Below are 25,134 nucleotides of genomic sequence, written 5' to 3'. Positions count from 1 at the left end.
TTGACACACACATTTATTTTATTTCAGCTACCCTTCATCTACAGTGACACACAATTGATTAAAACAATTAACTGGCTCAAAGAGCGCTTTGTCTTGCTTCTTTTAGATTTCATACAGATAGGGGCATTGTGCAGATCAAAAACCTTTTTATTGACTTTGTGTCTGTGCCATTGTTTCCTTGTTTGCAGGTCTGTGACGGCTGGTATTGTAAGTCGATTTTGTGTAAAGTATTCAAAGTCACTGAGGTCAGCTTTGAACCACCAGCAGCCTATATGGTTAAAGATAATGAAGAGAGAAAAACACTTAAATAAAAGGAGGACTGTATATTTCTGACATATGAAGCTTAGCTATAAAGATCTCAAAAAATTGATGTGACCTGCAAAAATGGCCAAGTAACCTCAGATGGAGGATAAACATCAACCAGGAGGGTTTGTGCCACAATGACAGTAACGACAGCTGGTGGTGCCGAGTCTGAGATGTATCTCTCCCATGGGCATTATTATGACAAACCTATATGGAAGCAAGGAAGGATCATTGATGGTGAGATCCCCAGTGAACATGAGCTCAAACAGCTGCCACTGATGTGGGTGGCGGCTGCTCAAAGGGTGTCACTCATTGGGTGTTTTAACATCAGGACATTTCGAAGGAGAAGCGATGAGTGAGTAATGGGGAGCAGCAAATACGGAATAAAGACTAATGAACAAGGGAAATACAACTTTTTTGAGCAATTGTTTGATTGTGGTTAAAATACTGAAGATGGAATAAGTTGCAATGTTTATTTCTTCTATTTTTGAGACAGATGAGCAGACTGATACGAAAAGGACCCGTTGTTCCCTCAAGTATTTTGTTCAGCCACTCCAATGATACTATAGGCTTTTAAATCCTTGTCCCTCTTATACTAATTGTTAGATTACTTTTATCTTGCCGCTTTAAGTTTCCCCGTCTATCATTTTGTTTTAGGAGTTGGACACTGTGACTGAAAGCCAGTTATCAAGATTGAGCAGGAGGCAGGGGCAGCAGGCTCTGACATTGTCCTGCACTGAACCTGGATGACGCAGCCAAATCCAGACAGAGTTTTTTAGTCTGAATTTGACAATCCACACTTGCATTTATTGGTGAGTTTTAAAACCAAGCTAGAGTAATTGGCTAAGGATTAGTTATGTCTCAAAAGTGTGTCAAAATAGGATAATTTTTGAATGGTATCTAATCCTGAGCATGTTTTATTCTTAGATTCCTTTAAGAACTAACACCTCTTTGACTTCCCTCAGCTTTGCTCCTTGGGCAGGTGCAGAACGACATGGCATCTGCACTCACTATCAAAAAGCCTGCTAAACAAGTGATAAAAAAGAACATAAAACATTTAAAGCGAACATTAGCAGAGGATAATTCCCTTTTAAGCTAGATGCTGTGCATGGACATGACACAGTGAGGGAAGTATTAACACATAAACCAATGGAAAACCAACAGTAGGGATTTTTATTAAGTTTTGTTGCTTGGATTTTTGTTTCACACTCACTAGTGCAAGTGTTGTTTTGTTTTCCTTGAGTTTTTGCTGTTTGTTTAAGTGTTCATATTCTCTCAGTGTATGGATGGAAATATTATTTGAATAACTTTAAGTGTAAGTCATTCATAAGTCATATACATGTTTGTTGACTGTTTGGAAAGAAAATCAATAAAAACCTAAATTGAAAAAATAATGAAAAGGCTTTCCTGGTGTCTTTAACTTGATCTCTCTCAAAAAACAAAATTACAAAGATTATCATTTGTTGAGTCAGACTCCTACTTTTAAATAATAGCGCAGTGAGCCTGAGTTATGCATAGAGTTCTTCTTTATTATAATGGTATACAAGAGAAATCCTCAATTAAAAACTGAACCCGTTAGGGATAACTCAGCCTCAACTTTTAATTTGGACACCTGCATTATACTGTGCTGTTATGAGCAATGGATTTTGAGTGTCATAAAGTATCTACGGTTTTTTAATTAGCTGCCTTCTGCATGCATGAGATCAAGCAGCAGTAACTCAGACTCTTCACCAAAGGAAGAAGCCGAGGATCAGAGATTCAGGACAGAGAATGAGACAAGTACTCACAGCACTCCAGGAACTGTTTTAGCCTTTCAAACACTGCATTCAGGAAACCCTGAAAAGGAAGAGAGGAAGAGAGGGTGAGATAAAGTTGAATCTCTATGATATTTCCGCAGTCGAATCCCTCATGATTGCTTCATCAGTATTGCCCAGGAAAAGAAACATTATCAAGGGAATAGCTTAAGGACATGTGTATGCGAGCGTGGGCACAATTACATGTTTGTCCCTGCATTGGGGAGCACAAATAAAAAAGTTATTCAGCTCTACAGTATGCAAGAGAATCCATTTTCTGTAGCCTGGTGAAGCTGTGGCTTAGCATGGGAAATTAGATGATAGACAGAGATGCAATCTGTTAAGATCTGCATTAATGTTAAGCCATGAGGTCAACAGCAGTGTCATTAATCACACATTCAGCCAACACAGCCCAGCCAACTTCTGAAAAGAGTTGCAGTGAAGAAGGAGAAGGGCAAAAGAGGACCGGAGAGAGGGGGGACGCGTGGTGAAGAACTGTGTTCATGGCAGACATTAGTTGAGCTATTGGTTGGGAGTCAAGAAAAATAGGTGGAGGTAGGGTGGATGAAAAATGTTTGAATAGAGTATAAATGATGTTAGGGACAACTCATGCAAAATAAAGAAAGTGAAAAGGCCACCATGACCTTGACTACAACAAAAATGAGTGATTATTGTTTTAAATGAACTCTATCTTCCTGTTTGACAGAGAAATAAGGCAGATAAACACCCATTCAACAACACAATGTTCTAAAATACATCAATGTTCCAGACAGTGTGAAACCTGAAATCCCTCATCCTCCGTGGACATATCTTTCAACTCCCTCCTGCGGTGCTGCCACTTCAAAAAGATGAACCTCATCTGTCCAGGGTACTCGTGTCATATATTGAGAAATTCAATATAAATCAGCTCAGACCGTTTCCATAGGGATGTGACAAATCATGCAGACTTTAAAGAAGCGGCGACAACACAGACAGATGCCTGCGCTGAAATATCTTTAGAAAAAAGTAGAATTTGAACACAAAGCAGACTAGAGCGCATAACATACACCCAAATCATGTACTTGTGTCATCACAGGGACACAAACTAAACTAAACAGCCACACATTTGGATTCTGCTGCTGTGAATATAATAACAACCTTGAATACAAGTTGAGAATTTGTTTTGACACCGACTTGAAACTGGTTCTGAGAAAAATAAAATTAGGATCAACCTAAAGCAGAACAAACCAGAGCCGTGTGTTTTCAAACACCAGAGACGTCCTGTAGACATGATAAGACGAGAGAGGACGTTTCAATGGTTGCGTCATAGGTACAAATAACCCATGAAAAATAAATAGGTGTTGAACCAATGAGGATAAAGTAACCAAATAAAAGATAATGCGTCTCCCCTCAAAGCAAAGCTGTTCATTTTGGAGGCTCATTTGCAGGAATAGGGTGAATTAGAAAACAGTAAATGCATCATGTAAATTCCAATCACATTATCCCCGTCTGACTCGCCTAACCTGTCCCCTTTGACATTAATTAACTCCCTTTCCGTTTCATTTCTTTCAAGGCATTGAGACGGAGAGTCAGACAAATACATTTTGAAGTGATAACTTTTCAGAAGAAAAAAAACCTGCTTATGGGGGACTCATAAACAGTGGAGGCTGTGGGACTGCACTGTTCACTGGCGTAGAGAGCACACAGGAATGAAAACAAAGCAACTGCAGTAAGCTATACAATCACCCTGAGATAAGGACTTAAGTGGATGTAGTGGTATGATGTTGCTTTCTGTGCAGCAAACAAAGAGATAAGAGGTTGTCATTTTCTTGTTTAAATGATGATAGCACATGCTGCGATATCAACCTCAACAAGTAAACATAATTAAATTTTAAAACATTATGAAGTATAGCCATGACCTGACTGGTGTGAGAGGTAATAGTTTCACAGTAAGCATCATATTTCTTGGTTTGCTCACCGTATGCTGAATAATGAAAAGGATGAAAAATGGTATCGACCAGCAAAGGCTGTAAACAGCGGGTTTGATATATTAACAGCTTATAAATCTAAACATGAAATATTAACTCCAAACCGTTACATGTACTCGCTGAGCTGGAATAACAAGTCACAGCTCAAGGCAAATTATGTTGTAATGCCAGGGTTTTAACCATAACACAACCTTCAGCCTGCAAGCAAAACGTTGTCTCATTAGAGCAATTAGAGAGCATTGACTTCTTTCTGTCATTAGCTGTGCTCGCCGTCAAGTTTTTCCGAGGGAGATAAAAAAAAAAAAAACAGTCAAAGAGATAAATAGGAGCAAATACTACGATAGCAATAGACACACAGGCAGAGACAGAGGGAGCACAGCGACCACATCCTCATGTTAATTCCGTGTTGACCTCCTGCGACTACATGGACTGAATCTCAAGGCCACTTGAGGCTAAGGACCATTTAGAGTTGTCTTTTCTGCAACTGACATTTACTTTCATTCATCAATTGTTGTGTTTGAATTGATTTGAATTCAGTCTATTAATAAGAACAATTGAATAATAAAATCTAAGCAAGCCACAATGTTTTGAATTTTATATAATTTGTTAAAACAAGAAAATAAATCCAGAAGGATACTTTCCAAGTTACTCTAAACATACCAGCAAGTTTTCTTTTGCTGTTCTTTCTCGAAACCTTCACTGAGAAAACAGGAAGTCGTCGCCTTGCAGCTGAAGTTCAGAGGATTTGGACATTTTGCGTAAACGACTCCATTAACTCGAGGAACCAAAACCCCTTCACAGGAAGGCGGTTAAGATTTTTATTATTTTCGACAAAGCTTTAGACTGAGTTGAATTAACATTTTCATTGATTTCGACTTTGGAAGAGCTCATATAGAACTTTTGACTCTTTGAACTAAGACGAGGCTTAAGGCACTTTCAATCATCACAGCCATCCATATTTCTCACACTGCGATTGGAATAATTTTCGACTCAAATCACCACGAGAAAAAAACATAACTTCCAACAAAATGTGAGCAGCAACAGCGGGAATCACTCACCATCACTTCCATATTCTGTTGTGGCTCTTGAAATCCGTGGACTGTCAACTTGCGAAGAACTGAGCGAGGAGGAGAGAAGAAGAAGAAAAAGGATTGTAAATGATTGAGGTTTGACAATAAACTTTAATGTTTTTTTCACAAATATCAGTGCAAATTAATATTTCCATAATACAGTAATTTTATGATTTGTCCATTAAATGAAGCATTTTAGCTGGTCTGCGGTTAAAAGCAATTGTCCATGGCCGAAAACAGAGTGCTGAAGTGACCCCACTAAACATTGACTTTTCAAAATAAACCATTACTGCATCAGGGGCATTAACAGGCAGTGTTGACCATTGTCAAAAAAGGGGAGGAGGTTAGCAAAATTTATCTGCTATGGCAGAGGTCTTCAACAGGGGGTCTGCGACCCCTAGGGGGTCCGCGGAGGTACTGCAGGGGGGTCGTGAAATGTTTGGTTGATTAGACAATTTTTTATATTTTTTATAATTTTGGATTTATTTTCTAACCAATTTTTTTCAACAAATTTAAATGTCTTTAAATACACATTAACATGCATCCAACATATTGAGAGGCTGATTTGACCCTCTGCCTGACTGACAACCTCCATCCGTCCAAGGTTAGATAAGTTGTGTGCTACCCATCAGGGTCCGACATCTCACTGATGTCGAAGTATGTGTGGCATCCACAGATGGCTTGAGGATTCACTGTCTCTTCTACATGTATGTTTAAAATAAAAACATGAATCTGTGAATTACTTTAATAGCTCAGTGTTGTATGCCAGATGTATGTTTATAAATGGCAGTGGCATGGCCACCCTGTACCGTGCACATGTTTAAATTAAAAACATGAATATATGCACCCATGTTATATTTGAATAGCTTAGTATTGAATGCGCAATAACAGGGTAGCTATGTTTATATATCGCACTAGGCCCAGTTTGATATAAAAAACTATTTTATATAATATATATATATATATATATATATATATATAGGGGGTCCCTGCTCCATCTATCCACCAATTTGGGGGTCCTTTGACTGAAAAACGTTGAAGACCCCTGTGCTATGGTTTTTGCTACCAATTTCCCACTTGTCTCAAACCATTCTGCCTCTGCTGAAAACTGGTTTAAATATGTGCACCTATATTTGCCCGTATCTGCAGTTAAACAATATATTATTTTGTATGTTAATACTTGATGTCGAATCAACGCTTTTCATAGTTGTAACTAAACCTTGAGTAAGAGACTTGATAATAATGATCTAGTTTACAAATTACAGGATTTAGCTCATGTCCACTGAAAGTAGCTTTTTACATTGGTTCCACAACACTCTTCAATTTTTAGCATGAACAAACAAGCCCCCCGCATTTAATGGGTCTGACCAAGTCTTGAGGTAGAGTATTGTAATGTGTCAAATTACAATATTAATTGTTATTAAAAGGACCATTTTGTATAGAAAGATCACGCTTTGAGTTCAAATGTTGGTTTCGTTGCGTGTGTTATCTGTATTCGGCCAAGTGTAAGTTACCTTTAAGAGAGAGCAGCGTCCTCTCCAGCGAGCCGAGTGCTGCAGCCTCATCTCTGGCATAGATCTGTTGGAGGAAGCAGTCGGTGTGATGGCTCCACAGGGAGCAGGCGAAGCTGTAGATGCCCGACGCCAGCTGCACAAAAACACACAAACACACAAACAGCATGCGGTGGATCAGTGTAAACGTCCAGCAACAGGCATCTGATGTCCCTCTGGTACACACAAGGTTTGTCACACATGAATCTGCACACCAGATGTAAACGCACATAGTATAACAGCAAAGACTTACAGCCAGCTCCACTGAAGACCATGCTAATACAAAAGTACTTGCACATAATGCACTCATATAGAGTAAAAAACACACAGGGAGCGGAGAGGGACATCTGAGTCACAGGTCTAATTTAGATCTGATTGAACTTCCCATTACAGTCGCTGCCATAAAATTATTTAGCCTCAAAACAATCCCGTCTTTTAAAAGGCAGAGGGAAAATAAGATCGTCAAAACGTAGACAAAAGTGCTCTCAGTCCCATCAGCTTTGAAGTAACACAGTCTGACCCAGTAGCTCCGAAAATATAACAAATCTGCCATGGAACATTAATAGACTGTTTTCATAAAAAGAACAAACAGAAGACAAAACGGGTAAACATTACATCGCTAACTATTCAAACAATGAGGCTACTTCAGTGCAACTACACTCAGATATTTAGAAAATTGTTTAATGTAATGTTTGCTACTTAATTAAGACAAACACCCTCATGAAAATCGGTCTGTGGAAAGTTTCAATGGTAACACGGCATCACAAAGATTCAACCGAACAACTCATCGGCAGAATATGTTGTGGGAAACACTGATGTGTCGAGGAAGAACCACTGGTTAGGTTGCTGTCATATGTCTGCTGTAAGAGAAATCCCGGTTTTGACAGCACAGCATCGACTTTGATAGATTCTATACAGAAAAGTGCAATGCTGACAACTTTCCTCTTTGGAGAGCTTTCTCTGAGAGCTTACCACTTTCCATTCCTCATATCCCAAACTAATCCAAAAGCACGGAATCTAAAAGTGATGAAGCAACTTTGGGAAATGCTGCTTAAGACCCCCACCCCACACTTCCTAAATAATGCCAATTTTTTCACACATTTTTCAATAACTAATCCCAAGAACATATAAATATTTAATTTGATGAAATTACCATCGGGAAATGAAAAGATTACAGTCACCCTCCAGTCACAGATAAAACTGTGGCACTCAGTTCAGTATGCCTCAGCCAAGGCCCAGCAGTCCTCTTATGAAACCAGATTTGAAATCACTAGATCCAGATTTTTATTTGGATCTGCATCAAACTGAACAAACTCCTAAATATCAGTCTCTTAAAACGTGCCCACATTTTTTTCCATCCATGAATTATTCTCTCTCGCAATTATGAAGGAAGTGAAACAAATATTTGCTCTCTACTGACCCACCAAGTCTTGTGGTAATCCGTCCAGTAGTTTTGATATAATCTTGTCAACAAAACAAACATTTCCGATTTTTGCACGTATTCTGAAAGTTGAGGATACAGACGAAACAGACTAAAGGGAGCAGTAAATGTGAATAGTTTAAGCGACACAACCAGGAGACATACAGAAGAAACAATGGCGAGACTTTATGGGTCGGTAAGAAACTAAAGGCTTCTATATTATGTCACATGGGCTCAGGGAGAAACGGCGGCTTTTGCATTTTTCTTAAGAGGCAGATTCCTCCAACACCGCTATGTTTGTTATTGTCAGAGACTCAACTGCTGGGAGGTATGTGAGCAGTGACAGGTACATTATTTGAAATGTACACATCTCTTTTCATAGGTAAAGGCAGCATACATGAGCCTTTAGGGGTCTTTCAAACACATGAGAGATACTTGCTCAGCATGGGGTAAAAGTGCAGCTTTTCCCTGGCAGATGACGTTTTTTGAGCCAGAATATAATCCCCACTATGTTGCACTGAAAATAATTATGAAACAGCACAAAAGCTGGGAAAGCACTGTTCACCACAAAGCAGCCTGAGCCCCCTGACAACAGATTACATCACTATAATAAAAACAGTTTCATAACAGTGGTCTGGGAGCTTCAGTCAACTCTCCTGATAACTCGGTTGATGTCAACCAATTCTCCAATTTCATTGATGTTGTGCTACAGTATGATAAAGGGAAAAAGGGTTGGTGAATTCCTGAGAGTGGTGAATTGTGGCTAGATCATTCAAGAGAGAATTCCAATGCATCTAGGATTCAATTATTTTCCCCCACAGTTGTGGTTTGTTTTATTTGAAAAGCTACGCAGCTGCAAGATCATTATGTATTTGCTAATGCTGACTGCGTGCATACATGCGTGAGCAACAGAGTCCTCCTCCATCACACCGATTTTCTATTCAAGCAGATGGAAAAATTCATTGCTGTAACCCGTACATTCACTTGTCTATTTATTAGCTAAACCCAGATAAAAAACAATTCAATTTTAGATCTGCACTCAGTAGACACATACCTCCAGCAAGGCCCCACGGATCTGCACCAAATTGTTTGTGGAAATCTGTTCAATAGTAATAATAGTAATTGTGTAATACTGCTGATAAACAAACAAATGCAGATGCTAACAGAACCTCCTTGGCAGAGGTTAAACTACAGGCCTGCAGTTGGGCTCTGTCGAAAATATTCCCACACTTGATCATGAGTGAGGTTTGTTTCAGTTGCAGCTCAGCAATAGTAATGATGCGTCACCCCAGCCTGAACCAACTTTTGTTTAATATTTCTTTTTAATATTTCTTAAGAACCATTCATCAAAAAAGAAAAAATGGCAGTCACCACCCTACTTCCAAGCAGTTATGATGAAAGTTGAACAACAGTAAGAAAGAAAAGTTATGCAGCGTCTTTACTGCTTCTCAATATATATCATATCTTACACACACACGCACGCACACGCGCACGCACGCAACCGGCACTGAACCCTTCTCCTTCATCAAATTTTTTTGAGGAACATTCTCTGACGATTTCACATTTCTAAAGGATAGGAGGCGGAAATTACTTCTTAAAGAGTCCTAATCTCATCCTCCTTCTCTTTGAATAAAACCTCCACTTCATATTTACACCCGTTTCTTCATTACTCCATCATCATCTCCATAAAGGATTCCTCCCCCTGTCAAGAACACCACCCCCGGGTACTTCAATTATTTCTTCTTCGACACACCCACACTCGGACTCTTCAAAATCTCCTCTTTCCCTTTCTTCCTCCAAAATTTGCACAGAGTCTGTGCCAAGTTGAAGATTGCACAACACGAATCTTGAAAAGCTGATATGTGGGCCACGGAGAGGGTTAAATGATGTGCGGCTGTCAGCGCGTCATCTCCCATCATGCAATTAACAGGGCGCAACAAATTTTTTTTGCTAACTTAGTGCAAACCACTAGAGATGTTCTTAACAAGATTCCGACACCTGGACTTTGCATACTTTGCGATAAAGAGTACCAACCGATCCCAATGCATCTCACGTTTACCAGGCTGTATGCTGGAATAGTGATGAGTCATGAGGTAACTAATATTATAATTAGCAAAACAAGTAGCACCCCCCAAAACTGAAGACATCGCTGTTTTACTTGTGGGACTTTCCAGAGTGAAATGTTACCAACTCGCTGACATTTTAGTTTGCTCTGGCTGATGCTTCACTACCGGAAATCCCTTCTTCTTTGCTGCTAAAGTGCTGCTTTGGAGTGGCAAAGAAGAAGAGATTACCGGGAGTAGAAAATTGCAGTTTTATCTGTATGAAGCTAATGTACTTCCGAGGCATGGTATGGATGGGTATATAGATTTGCACACTCACTTATGCCTGACTCAGAACTTCTGGCAGTATTTAAGGCATTTCTGAAGCTGGAATCGGAACATCTCTACAAACCAATTTTCGAATTCAAAAAGACACACTCTCACACTTAAGGAAGAGTAATCATGTACACATTAAGTCTATTAAATAGAGTAGGGGGGAAAACGGCATATAACATAGAAGGCAAACGAGCGAGCTTAGAAATAAAGAGATACTAAGCTGTCCAGTGAATACCAGGGTTCAATAGGTATTTATCAATAAAGGGCATAGATAAGTAAGTAAGTACAACCCACTATATAACTACAGATCTTGTTTAGAAGTCTTCAGGTCTTAGGAAATGAAAACAACTGAGACAGGTGCAGACAGAAATAGTACTAAGAACTAAGTCAAAAAACACAAAAATACACACACACACACACGCACACACGCACACGTCGTGATAGGAGACAGGGAGAGCATCGCACAGGCCATTTAACAACAAAGTCATCAGTGCATCATTTAAAACCTGCACCGTTTAATACGGCTCAGTCTGCTTTTGTTCCTCCTATCGCCCGAGGTAACTCATTTTGGCAGAGAGGGGGCCTCTGCAGAAAGTCCAACGATGCTGCCTCTTATGTCCACTGGTCTCCATCTGTGCCACTCTCTTTCTCGCGCTGTTGGTCTGTGTGATCATCTTATTACCCCAAACCCACTCTCATCGTGTCTGTCTTTCTGCTTAAGCCGTATGTTCTTTAAAACCTTAGATAACAACACAAAAAAAGAAAAATGGTATTTTGCTCTAATTCACTGCCTCTTTGACAGAAACATTAACTCACACAAACAGCCCTTCCTCTAACACACACTCACATAACCAGAAAAACCGACTAATCTATTCCCCAACACGTCAATCATGCTAGAGTCATGCATGAAAACAGACACATATGCTCAGAGAAACCCTGCTGCTATAAATCTGGTATTTGACACTTCCCTTTCAGTAGCTGAACAGCATCTCCTACAGGCAAAATATGAAAAAGGAAAAACCAGCACCTTTCAAAATAATCTCACTATTCATCTGTACACGTTCAAAATACTATGCAGGGAAAAAGATTAGAAAGCAATGTGACAAAGTCAGAGCGCAAAAGACGGGACGAGAAAAATGAGGGCAAACTGCAACAGCAGCAAAGTTCAGTTTCTTTACTTTTTGACCTAAGATCACCTTGTATCCAGGAGCACACAGCGGCTTCATAACAAAAAGGTGGAGCCGGATACTGAATAACCAAGTGTGAAAAAAATACAGTTGCAAAGATGTTGATCTGACAGCAGTGACAAAACAACTGACGAATAGATTGGACGTCAACTTACATCCTGGAAAAGCCGCCTGTCCTGCGCCAGACGTTTGGATGCGAGTGTTTTGGTGACGTGATAGAATGTGAGCAGCGCCCTGTGCTGCTGCAAGCCGTCCTGACCCTTGACGGACTCCAGCAGAATGGGAATGAGCTCTGGCCATTGCCTGGGGCAGTCCAGACGGGCCACCTTGGCTATCAGTACTGCGATCTGTGTCGCTATCTGTTGGAAAAACACAAGAGGGAAGAAAAATACATTTACCAGAGGCAAAGCATTAACACAGCAGAAGGTGTCAAAGGAATCTTGATGGTTTTTCTTACTAAATCTATAACCTGCAATAGAGTTTATTTCAATACCATTTAAATGAGTGGCATGGAACAAGAGATACAATATGAAACTATTGAGCAAAATATAGCACGTGTGGAAGTGACTCGTTACATTAACTATCACATTTGTTGTGTAAATGTGTGACTTATTTGGGTAAAAATTATAATTTACCTATCATTTTGTTATATTTTAAAGCTAGCAACGCAAAATTCTTGTTTTATCGAATTATTTCGATAAAACAACAAATGTACAGAGCCCATGGTTTGGAGTCATGCAGAACTGTATTTCTCTATGCCAAGAAGCGTTGCTAATATATTTTCCATCCAGTTAATATCAATTACAGTAGACATGACATCGGCAACTGTGCAGGATCGTACAAGGCCATTGAAGCACCACAGTTAATTTATAAGTGATAGTAACAGGAGTTAATAGTGTTCTGTATGACATGTTTGATTTGATCTCGTATTTTTACTGATGGCAGTTTCACTTTTAATTATTAAATCCATTAATCAAACCAGATCTAGCCCCGGTTTAAATATAATAGCTGCTTGTTGACATTTGATCTTATTATCATTTGGCTGTTCTTCCCACAGTAAGTCTGAAAATAAGTAGTAAGAATTTATTGCATGCTTTGATAAACACACCTGTACTTTCTCAACAACTTTAACAATCTTGTTTAATTAGGCAATAAAAACCAGTGAGAATCTCAAGTATCAAATATGTTTTCTAAAAAGAGAGCTCTTTGACTTCAGGCAACTTAAAAAAAAATGTTTTGCTTCAAATGCAACTTTTAAATGTCAACTGTCCACACACTGAATCACACACAGGCAAAAACATGCACTGTTGCCTTCTGGAGTTTTTGATTCGATAGAGGAGAGGCTCTGACTGCAGAGACATATGGTGTTGAAATGGCATTCGTCTCTTGCCATATGGACTCTATCAGACCTGATGTTGGAGGGCTGCACCTCAGGGACATACAAGCTGTAGAAAGCAGAATGGATTGATGGCCACCATTCAGGGCCTGCTCCCGTGTCCACTCAGACAGATGTATTACACACTGCATGATTGCTGAGTTATTTGTTAGCTGCAGCGTTCTCCCCGGAGCTATAAAATAAATGGCTCATCTAGAAAGTTCTTGACCCTCGGATGTAATCCCCACATGCACCCTCACTGCCTTAAATGATTTTTTTCCAATCATTTCATTTTATTGTTTTGAATTTTCTAAAAAACAATTTGAAGTCAAGCAAACAATAAAATATATTAACTGTTGGTTAAAAAATAGCAAACCTACATATTAAACTGAACACCAAGTACTTAAGTTACCCAAGTAAAATACTTTATCCACCATAAATTTGGTGGCTCCATCATTCATGTTATTATCGCGGCCAAGGAGGTTGATTGATTGGTCAGTTTGTAAGAAGGATTACCAAAACACTACTGAATGGATTTCCACAAAACTTTTTGGAAGGATGGGACATGGAGAAAGAAAGAACCGATTGAAACTGTGTGTGTGTGTGTGTGTGTGTGTGTGTGTGTGTGTGTGTGTGTGTGTGTGTGTGTGTGTGTGTGTGTGTGTGTGTGTGTGTGTGTGTGTGTGTGTGTGTGTGTGTGTGTGTGTGTGTGTGTGTGTGTGTGTGCGGATGAGGGGGCAGAGCCAGTAATTTTATAATCACTTTCTTTAACATTGCAAGATTTTGGCATTGCACTTTCACCAAATTCCTACGGATAGTGCATCGGTCTTGAGGGAAGAGATACTTACATACCGATGAGTGTGTGCAACTTGCTTTTGAGCCAAATAAAAATCTGAATCGAGAAGATTTAAATGTCGTTTCATGGGGGTGGACTTCTTTCAGCCGCTGCACAGTAATAAACGTTGGCACTGATCTGGACAAAGGGGATCCAGGCATTGAATGCACTACACTGAGTGCCATTCTGGTTCATTTTAGTCTGGCAATAAGCAATCAATCACAATAAAGGAAATGATTTTCCCGCTATTTCAGCCTTGATTAAGCGATTAGAACGCCCTATGAGCCATGACCCTCGCGTGTGAAATAGGAAATTGCGGCTCTATTAGAAGAGCAAAGGTTGTTTTTCTTTTAGTGTTTGTGCGTCAGTACTCTGGCATGCAAATGCAACTGGGACTGTAAAACAGGATGGTGTCTGTGATGCCTTTATAAAGTATTCAACTGTGCGCACTAACATCATTAATAAAACCAACTACCAAGCTACACACGACTGGGATTCTGGCCGTGATATATGATATAGCTCTCTTAATGCCAGTGTTGTGCACCAAGCCTTTATTACTTTACTAATGGAAATGTTCCTATCCGACAGGGAAGTACTATAATGTTTCCATGGTATAGAGCAATATTAGCATAGCTCTTGTCCTTCTCCTCTGGCACTAATGGGAGTACAGTGAGTTTTATTGCCTTTTAATCTCCCACCGACAAGAACAAAATCTTCTATTATACTTCCCTCTGTATCTGTGATCAGATCTGTATGTTTGGACAGAACAGCTGGTCTCATCTAAATAAATCTGTTTGCTATTGGATAAAAAACAAATATCATAAAAGTTTTTGTGACAACAGGTGGCTGAAATACAGTGTCAGTGTAGTGAACGCTGCCAGTGGATTATATACCACCTGCCTTCTCAGCATGTGCTTAATGAGAATGATTGGGCTTCTAAAGGTTCAGCCCCCCCCCCGCCCCCCTCACTTCATCCCTTGAATACACAAGAGGCAACGTTGGAACAGGAATCTCGATTCTTCTTCAAGTCGACTTAACCAAACCAATCCATGTGTGTGTATACAGGGAAGATAATACAATTCTGTATTACTTTACATTTTCTACACTTAAAAAAATGTTTTATACATGAATAGGCTAAAATATGCTATAAGACTAGGCTACATGTTTTATAAAAAAGAATGAGTGAGCATCTGATGCGTAATTATATATTTTTGTCCACTTACCTGATTAACAGGCTCATTGAAGTTTGTGATGAGACCAGCACGGAGTGACGTCTTCTCTTCTTCTGATAACGCACTGTGAAAGAAAAGCAACCAAAAATACATTTAAAAGAAGGAAAAACTGGGAGAAGGACGAAGAAGAGATGATATACGAACTTAGTACAGACAAACAGAAAACCAACAGGGGGTCAATGAGTGTTTAAAAAGGGATGATACCCTTCTGAAGCCACATTTATAGATGAGCGGGGGGGAGGGGGACTCAAAACTAAAGAGAAATAAGAAAGTGACGGATACAGATATTAGGATGCAGAAGGATAGTTTTACTGAAACAAGGTCCAACTTCCAAACTTGGGGTCTTCTTGCTGAAGGCGAGAACAAACCACTAAGCCTCCATGTCACATTGTATCACCGGGGTGCCAGCTGCCCTAGCATTGTTGAACGCAGCTCTTATCCTGAGTGACTCATTACAATGTCATTTCAAAGTCTAGCCATGAAAATCACAAACTTTATACGGTGATGATAGAAATATGATATCAATCTGCCAAGTTGTTATGGGATCAATTAAATCCCTACGTCACACTGCTCAGTACAGGACCTGCCAGCTGCCTGATTTAATCACTGAGCTTTGGAGAGAACCCTCCGCTCTCCTCTAACTCATATGTTGTCATCGGAAACAGGAGTTTTTGCGGGAGTAGGGCGGGGTGAACTATAACAGTGTGAATGTGTACATAAATACAATACATCACAAATTTTAGAATTTATACAGTCTACTTCCTCGGCTGCTGAAGCGAGACATGGGTGAGTGTTTGATGTGAAGAAGAGTGAGGGATGAATCATCCTGTAACCTTGGGGCAGGGAACATGGGTGGGGAAACAAATTACCAGCAGGGGAGTGTGAATAAGAGAAACAAGATTTACTACTTGCACATTTTTTGGTCAGAGGAAGATAAGCTTCAAAAGAAATATGGGGTAAAAGATTTAAAACCATACGAACACTAGAGTGGCACTTTTCAGAGCTCATACCTCCGCCAAGGCCACACCATCCTAAATATATCTCTGTACATCTTTTACCTTCAGATGAAGGGAAGCCCAGATTGGAGATTTATTTTCTGTGAGGTGGCTTTTAGTGTTCGTGTATCTTTTACTGGAATCTTTTATCGTCTTTTTAACGACAGACCTTTGGTTAATAAGTGGAGGTAGAACTAATAACAATAATAGTGGCATCATTAGACTTTAGTGACGCAGTAACAGTTTTTATCTTTTGATTTTTATTTCACACAGCAACGCAGTATCAGAAGTTAAATTTAGCTAATATCACCTTCTACTCTAAAACGGATTTTTACAAGCAATCCCTTAACAAACAGAGACAAAAGTGAAAGTGTTATTGTTAGAATTTTTTTTCATTGAGGGGCTGAAAAGCTAACGTTAAGTGATTTTTCATTACACAAATTACAAATGTACCTGGAATATCTTAAGTAACATTAGTCATTCCGTGAAAAAGTGATTTACAGAGCAGATCTTTCCGTGCTTGCCAACTGTTGCTTTATGTTTATCAGAGCACTCCGGGCCGTGTGCCAGAAAGGTCTCGGATAAGTGGACGAAACTGATTAAATATCAGCAAAGATATAAGTCGAAAAAATGATTTGCTAGAATTATTGTTTTTTGACCGATGAAACAGAATTAGCCCACTGAGCAAGTTCAGAATGTTCTTCTGTTATTTGACACATCGTTATTGTTGAATTTCTTCATTTAGACATTATTTTTAATTAATTATTTATATGTGATACATGGACTTACATGTATACAATTGATTAATCATGAATATATTTTACAAATTGAAAAAATACTAATTGATAAGGAAAATTATTTTCTAACCTTAGTTGTAATGCATACTGTAAAATCCCTATAATTGCAGAGGAAGAATCCCATGTAATGTCACCTACGCTCTGTGTATCACTGTAAACCACATGCATCGTGCTGTCCCACACAGTATCCAACCCCCTGAATCAATAGCAAAGTGTCCAAGGGCAATCACATTAATAACCCTTGGACCGAAACCCCTTGCACAGCAGTCCAGCAAATGAAGTTCACTTTACCGAAGTACTGACAAAGAGCAAAACAACTTTGGTGAGAGGAGAAAACTTTAAAAAGAATAAAAAAAGCAATAATGTGAAAAAGGCAAAGTTTGGCCCCAGAGTGCTGATGCAGAACTGATTATCTCTGGCCAGCAACTGTCCTGCAAAGTGAAGAGCAAATGTTCGCTTCAACAATAACAAAAGCTAGAAAGGTACCCGAAGACCGACTAAAGGCTTTGAATACCCAGAGCAGCGCCAGACAAAAGAGACACAAAAGACTAAACCAAGTATAAAAATCAGAGCACAAGGATTTGAATAATCCGGATGGTCGTTAAAAAAAGAAAAACATTAAGGCTGTGAGAGGTGGTGGAGACAGTACGCCACACACTGTGAGCTATAACTGGTGAAGAGAAAAGACAATGGAAAAATGAACACAATGAGGAGCAGGGACAAAACTGAAAAAATGCAATTTACAAAATTAAATCTGTGACAAAAAAAGATCTGAGGAGAATTACAAAGCCTCAAACACAGAGAGATTAAGACTGATGAATAGAGAGAGTCGGATGGAATGAGAACAGGAAGAGGAGAATAAAGGTGAGAAGGAGTAGACGACGGTGCGAATAAGGGAGACAGAACCCAGGAACTAGGGAGGGAGACGAGCAGACACTTACTGAGGCGCTACTCTCCTCCAGTATCTGTCAATGCCATTTTTGAAGTAGAGCACAGCCAGCCACCGAACGTTCACATCCAGCATGTGGTTATTGAAGATATTCTGTAGAAAAGACAAACATACATACAGGTGAAAGAATGATGTGTCTTAGTCCACTTCCATATTACTGAGTATTCATTTGGAAATGCATCAACTCTGCTACAGATACACGTGGCGTTCAAACTACTACAACGTTTTAGAGCCGCTAAAACAGAAGAGTTCTGAAACGCGGCTAGCCCCGTTTTAGTTTGAAAACTCCAGGGCTCTGTTTTAATCTGGACGGGGCAGAAATGGAGATGTTCATCGGAAACAATGACGTAGACACTCACTACCCTTGCTTGGGACATTTCGGTCCCAAATAAGCCTTCACCGATTCTTCTTGTTGCATGACTCCCTCCCGTAAGAAAAAACAGCCAGTATTACTATAGAACTTTTTTATTATCTTTATCCAAGAGCGTGTTCCTTCCCTTAGAGAGCATGTCTTTTTGAATTTATGCTCAGATTGTGTATTACTTTTCACCAATGCCCTGCCTTTGCACTCAAATAGCCCCCGTTTGCACTTAAATTTGCTCTGCTTCTGCTCAAACTGTGTGCTTGCACTCAGATATATTGTTGCTCGCATGTATGTCCCGCACTACAGCTTCAGCCCCTCTCCGCACTCGGCCTGCTTTCTGTGCGCTTGTGAATCGTCTGCTCTCAGGTTGGTCTTTTGCTCTTGGAAACTAAAAGACCACGCTCTTGAATAGAGATAGGAAGAAAAGCCCCTCTCATTACCCCCGGCTACCAGTGCAGAACGCAACATTGATCATCGATTACAAGTGTCTTTACCAACACCTGCTATACAGTTAAATTCTGCCTTTTTTAAATGATACAGCAGCTTACATGCGTAGTACAAAAGCAATCTGTGTTTAATTACAAGTGCATGCATGACTGGTCAAGCGCCTTCAGGAGTGTTAGTATCGACGAGGACTAAAATAAAAGTTTCAGAGCCAAAATGCTTGAGTGGGCCGAGATCATTTAGTTTGAAAACGTCATTTTAAAACCATAACATAGAATAATGGAGGTTGCCTTACTATGGCATTTGACAACCACATTTACCCCCAACAGCTTCAATGAACCTCGGTATTGATTCTACACGTCTCTGTCACTCTGTTGGAGGGATGTAACAACACTCTTCCAAAAGATATTCCCTCATTTGGGGTTTTGACGATGACAGTGGTGCCTAGAGCCGTCTAAATGTCACAGTCAGGCGAAAATCTGCAGTCTCCATCATTCAGGAACATCTTGTACCCTATAGATGGGGCCTTTGTCATCATGGAAGAAACCCCTCCCATCTGCATGATGTTGCCATCACCTTAAACAACCTGGCTGAGCGCTGCCGCTGTGTTCGCAAAGTCATTCTCCTATTCACTTCAAAGGCAGGGGCTCCATACAGAGACGCACAATAATATTATATATAGGGATTTTAATGTTGGCTCTTATATTTTCAGGTATATTTTCAGGTTTTGGAGACGTGGGAACAAACTGCAGTAAAATGCGAAAAGGATTTAAGGTTTTATTTTTGCTTTAACACAAATGTCCTTGGAGACTTCCTTCAGTAGTATCGAGGGAATAAAATATCCTGAGCAGAGCAATTGAGTGTACTAACTTTCTTGAATATGACGATCTGACCACTGGCACTAAATGTTTATGCGATGCATCAGCACACCGTGGAATTTAGCTGGCTGAAATTTGATTTACTGGAGCTGTCCCTCCTGTACTGAGGCGCAGACAAATAATTCTCCTCAACTAGATTAAAAGACCACATTGCGCAAACCGTCGGGAGATGATGATAGACTTTGGACCATGGCGGGAAGCAGAAACCCAATTTTGACGAGAGCGTTTTCTGAAATGTCAAAGCCTACGTTACGCCAGAGACAACCCTCAACAAGGAGTTTCTTTCACAATATATGATGCGGATAATGGTCGCAAGAAACATGGGGGGGAAAAACTCCAACCCCCCACACCCCTCAACCACCACTTTCCCCCTGAACCCAGACATCCTCTGAAAATCCCTGCAAAGCCATTTTCAGACATGACCTCAAGAGCATGTCCGCACAATTGGGTCCCACTTTATCCAAAGTTTTCCTTTCACATATGAGAAACACAGCAGAAGATTCTTTAGTCAGATGTGTACACAGCAACACAAAGATCTCAGCAGGCAGGACATGACAATTAAATTCCACTGCGGAGATTATGCGTTTTTTTTAAATAGGACATCAACACAGCCCTGGAACCTTTTGAATCTTGTCTTTACAAAGTTGACATCTTTGTCAATGTCTTATTTGTGTATGGCTCCTCTTTTTCAACATGAGATCATTGTATTCCTTCTGTTGTTTTGAGTTTTGCATCTGTGTAGAAACTTCATCAAAGAACTTGCTCGCTGTGAGTTGTGAATCCGGCTGACCTCCTGCTGTATTCTCACACGGGCTCAGGTTGGCATTATCCAGAGTGTTTACAAGGGAGCTGGCAGAGGAAACTCTGAAGAAGGTCTCCAGCAACTGACTCAGACATTTGCATTCTCCCTTACAACCCCTGGGAATAGTTTCAGGCAATTGTTCAGAGTTTAGGGAACGTCTGAAAGCAGCTGAAGTTACTGTAAATTCAGAAATGCAAGTGCATCAGAAATTAATACAAACGCAGCAACACCTTGCTTTCTCTAATTACACCACATTCATCAAGATCTACACTTATTAGAGGTTTAATTGTTTACACTGTAGCAGATTTATTCAAATGATTTGTCATCATCGCTCACCAGAAGGACTGAGTAGAAGCCTGGCTGGGTCTCCCACTGTCGGAGCTGCTCCTCAGCAGGCTTCAGCACAGATGTGTCCTGACTGGTCGCGTGGGTTAACGCCTGCAGCACCACTGAACTGGCACTGTCCATATCCATAGCCAGATATATCTGCAGGGGAATGTGAGAAGGGAAGGGTAGAGTGGGGGAGAAAAGGATAAATGGAAATTCATTGCTTATGTTGTGAAAAGTTCAAATTTATTTTAAAACTTTCTAAATTGCTCCACCAGCGAGATAATAAAACATCAGGATAAGCTGAGTGAGTCAAACAGCATGTTGCAAAATGTCAGAACTTGGATTTTTCTTCCCCCATTTTATGATAGATCAAGCAGCACTGGCATCACTGTAGAGCATCATGAGAGAGAAACAAATCCTTCTTCCCAAAAGAAAAGCACACCTGATAAAAACATGACAGATACCAAACATAGAGCTGCTCTGAGTCCCAGATACTATTCAAGCAACCCAGCTTCACAGGTCCAGGGATGTATTTCAGTTTCAAAAGGCAAAACCTGTGTCAGTAGCTAAGTCATCTTGGAGCCACAAAAAAAGAGAATCTCTGATAGAATAAATCCGACTAAATCTCTGCCTGAAATGGAATCATCAATCTGTCCTTATGGAGGTCATATCTCCATATTTCCAGAGGTACTTGTCTAAACTAGGCTACAAAATAATCTGGTTGTTTCATTACACCCACTGCAGAACAGAGTCAACTACTATCTTCTATCTTTCAACCAAAAGTTTCTCTGAGAAGCAAAAGTGGAAAAACTTTATTTAAGCAAAATACATATAATTTTGTAAGACATTTGGTCGTGTCAAAAAACTGCAGTCAGGAATGTTTAGGAGCAGTTTGTTCCGAAAAATAAAAGCACGCTTTTACATCACATCGGCCAGAATATGTTGCTAAATAATATGATCACCGGAGAGACTGTCTTCGATGAGCCCGGCAGAGATTGTGTGGTTGAAGTGAACTATCACTGCTAAGTTAAAATAACGGTGAGGGGAAATATTGAGCAAGGATGCCATCTACAGCCCAGAAACAAGAATTCAGCTCCATGATCCACTGTGTGCTGTGTGCTCCTGTGACCACATGGGCCTTAGAATTCAGTGGCAGTGCTTTGGACCGACCTGTGTCACATAGGGGACTGATTCTTTTAATAAACAAACCATGAATTATTCATTCAGTGACAAAGCCACTAGGAAGACTCTGAAGGTTTCTGTTTTATGGTGGGATTGATACAAGTAGCACCAATACTGTTGATGAGATTAACGAAGGGCATTTAAGTCTCTAACGGGCAACTATTGTTAAAATGTGTCTACAAACCATAATGGATAACACAAACACAGATACAGAGCTGTATCTGGCTAATATTAGCAGGTTTGTATCTCTCGTTACGTGTAAATCCTTCAGAAACAGGTGTATGTACACAGACCAAGCTCTTCCTAACTACTGAGTCAACAATGAGAGGCTGAATCTGAAGGAGTCCGAGACATGCTTGTAATAACACGTGATCGGAAACCTTGGATAATATTAGAAATATGTATTCAGAGTTTATCCTTCTGCCTGATCCTGTTGCGCTTTGTTTGTTTTTTACAGTAGAATTTGGTAGGGATATTTGAGTCTCTATCATTTAGAAGAAACTCTGTGACAGCAACGCTACTTACACAGATTCTGCAGATGAGCTTGAGATTCTCAGCTGAGCACTTAATGAGTGAGGCCATAACCTTGGCCAGAAACAAAGGTTCTGCTCATGCTATAATGTGATTAGGGACAGTTGTCTATATTTGTAAATGCTCACATCTTTGAGCTGGCTGGTATTTTTAGACACGCTCAAAATGAACAAAGAGGTGGAATCATTTTAGTCTCAATCGGGGCTATGTTGCACATTAATACATTAGTTTGAACAAAGGGACTTGGCATTTTTAAAGATTCATTTAAAGCTGGAACAACTCTCAAGGTGATCATTTCGGGGATCTGTGCTTCACACAGTTAGTGAAACCCTTAAAAGAGGAGAGACAGTTTCCAGTGCACTGCAGCAATCTGCCAGGCGGTCCTGTGCATAATGTTACGGTCCATTTCAAATCAGTGTCAAAACACCAACTTACATTCTTGTACAACATTCATGCACAGTAGACAAATGTTCATTGATTGTTTGTGCTTTTTCTCAGGCTGCCTACTTGATCTGTAATATCATGGGGCTCTTTCAGTGCAGTAAGTGACTTCATTTACATGGACACCAACAATCTGACTACTGGTGTTATTCTGAATAATACATTATTCTGATTAGGATAGTTTGATTATAATATCCCTGTTCAGACCTGGTATGAAGAAGTTTGCCTGCTCAAACCTGACATTAACATGCGTCCTGAATGTGACTCCAGTGACCACTTGTGATCGAATCTCACTTCCCTGCTCTATACGTGAACTATCACATACATCATTTCTCTTTGTGAAAAGTAAATTATGTTGTTTTACCAAGTATGAGTTTACAGATGTTCTTTGTGTGTTGTTTAGAGAGAGAGTTAGAAAGAGAGGAGTCAGGAGGGGTTGAATGAATCTTGTGAAACCACGCTGTGTAATAAGATTTTAGTCATTTAAGTATCAATTACTATTTAGTAATCAGTGTTGATATTGTGGCAATACACGGAAAAGTTTAAAACAAGGTTTGATTCAGTGTTATACTGTAGCGGGTCAGGACGTCCACTGAGTATGTGGTCATTCATATGTGGCTCAGGACCGATTTGTATGTCACACGGCAAATAGTTTGAGTTTGTGAGATGGGATCTCCTGACACATTCAGGAGGCATCAGGATGTGTTAAGACCGGAACTTAGAGCTGTACACTTCAGATCACTCAGCACGGACCCTAATACCAGGTCTGGGGGGGGGATCGTAATCCTCCTCATATATCCATTCAATTAGTGCTTATTATGGGTATGACCTAATTCAGGTTGAAGTGATCAAAGACTATTGTCTTAATCTGGTTAACATCAGAACGTTACTGTTCATGTGATCATCGTCACTCACTTGTCATAGCGGGAGAAGCACATGTGTGTCCTGCAATATAAACAACAGGTCTGTTCACATGAAGGGTCCCAGTGTAGAGCCGGGTGGTGACGGCCTATGGGTCAACATGTTAGTCATTGCTGGACTCTCACATGTGAAATGCATGCGTGCAGATTCACAACATGGAACCTGCTTGTTCTCAGGCTGCAGTGCAAATATATAACCCATGTAACAGGGAGCTTTGCCTGACAGTTTAGAGCTGTTGTAGGTTAACTACACCTGTGATGGAGAACCTGTCAAACCCGAGGGTCAAACCTGAGCCTCAGGTTTGACCCTCGGGATAACTTGATGAGCAAATGGACGTCAAACACCAATGGTGTTGGCTGTACCAAATGAAGGATGATCAACCGATACGATGCAGCAGAAACAGATGTGACATGTTCTTCTGTTAGTCATAAACATACTTCTGTTTGCGTTAGTGACACAGTACGTTTTAACATGGTGACACACACACAAACAGAAACACACACACACACATGTGCTAAGGGGATTGTCTATGAAGGGAACCGTCTTTCTGAAGCGCACAGAACCAAAACAAACTCTGTCGAGTGACAGAAGCAGCATCGTAACATTGGCATGATGTTTCTTCACAGAGACGGTTCATCAGCTCCAGCACGTTCCCAGTATGTCCCAGTGTCTTCTTTTATTAAAAACACGTTCTTCATTCACGAGAGGAAACGGGACAGACACTTATTTCCCCCCCAAAACCTGTGCATAGCCCCCAGCAACAAAGCTAACTTTGGCTTAGCTAGCTAACGAGCTAAAGTTATCCAACGCGAAACCAGGGGCTGACGACGTCCGGTGGTGTGTGGCTAGGCTTCTCCTCTAATGACGGAGAAGAACATAACAACACGACCGGACTCACCTCGGAGACGAATGGCGGCAGCGGAGAGGAGGCTGGTGACGGAGGCGGCTGGAGCTCAGCCTGTGGTTAATGTCATGAGAGATGGAGACACACGTTTGTAGGAATGGCGCGAGCAGCAGAGCAGGCGCGCGGCGATGACGTCACCGGCCAGCAGATGAACATGTGCAGGTTCAAGATCTTAATTTGCGTCTTTCATGAAGCTGATCATCCTGTAACGATTATACCTAAAGACATCATTGTTAACTTGACATGTAATACATACTTTTAACCTTATACGTATAATTGGTCATTTCTAAGGTTGAGTGATTTCATTTCATTTTATACATGGAGACAGTAATCCTTGCCCAAAAGAACAAGTTTTACTTTGAGTTATTACTTCCTGTGACCCCGGTTTAAAGTTGTTGATCTGTTTCATAATAATAACAATAATAATAATAATAACTGTATTTGTATAGCCCTTATCCAAACAAGGTTACAAAGCTCTTCATAAAA

General features: G+C 40.2%; 1 protein-coding gene across 1 annotated transcript in view; it reads right to left on the bottom strand.

Annotated features, from left to right (window-relative positions):
- Positions 1–24,782, bottom strand: part of ipo11 (importin 11) — a 103,648-nt gene extending 78,866 nt beyond the window's left edge. Inside the window, exons 1-8 of the mRNA XM_053420292.1 lie at positions 24,643–24,782; positions 20,676–20,825; positions 17,844–17,944; positions 15,102–15,174; positions 11,824–12,027; positions 6,648–6,780; positions 5,122–5,180; positions 2,091–2,139 (exon numbers count right to left, since the gene is read on the bottom strand). Coding sequence (XP_053276267.1) covers positions 2,091–2,139; positions 5,122–5,180; positions 6,648–6,780; positions 11,824–12,027; positions 15,102–15,174; positions 17,844–17,944; positions 20,676–20,813 — 757 coding nt within the window. The 5' untranslated portion in view covers positions 20,814–20,825; positions 24,643–24,782. The remainder of the gene's footprint in view (positions 1–2,090; positions 2,140–5,121; positions 5,181–6,647; positions 6,781–11,823; positions 12,028–15,101; positions 15,175–17,843; positions 17,945–20,675; positions 20,826–24,642) is intronic.
- Positions 24,783–25,134: the final 352 nt, after the last annotated feature.

The sequence above is a fragment of the Pleuronectes platessa genome, chromosome 4 (genome assembly GCF_947347685.1).
Source record: "Pleuronectes platessa chromosome 4, fPlePla1.1, whole genome shotgun sequence".
Taxonomy (NCBI): domain Eukaryota; kingdom Metazoa; phylum Chordata; class Actinopteri; order Pleuronectiformes; family Pleuronectidae; genus Pleuronectes; species Pleuronectes platessa.
This window is presented reverse-complemented; position numbering and strand designations above follow the sequence as displayed.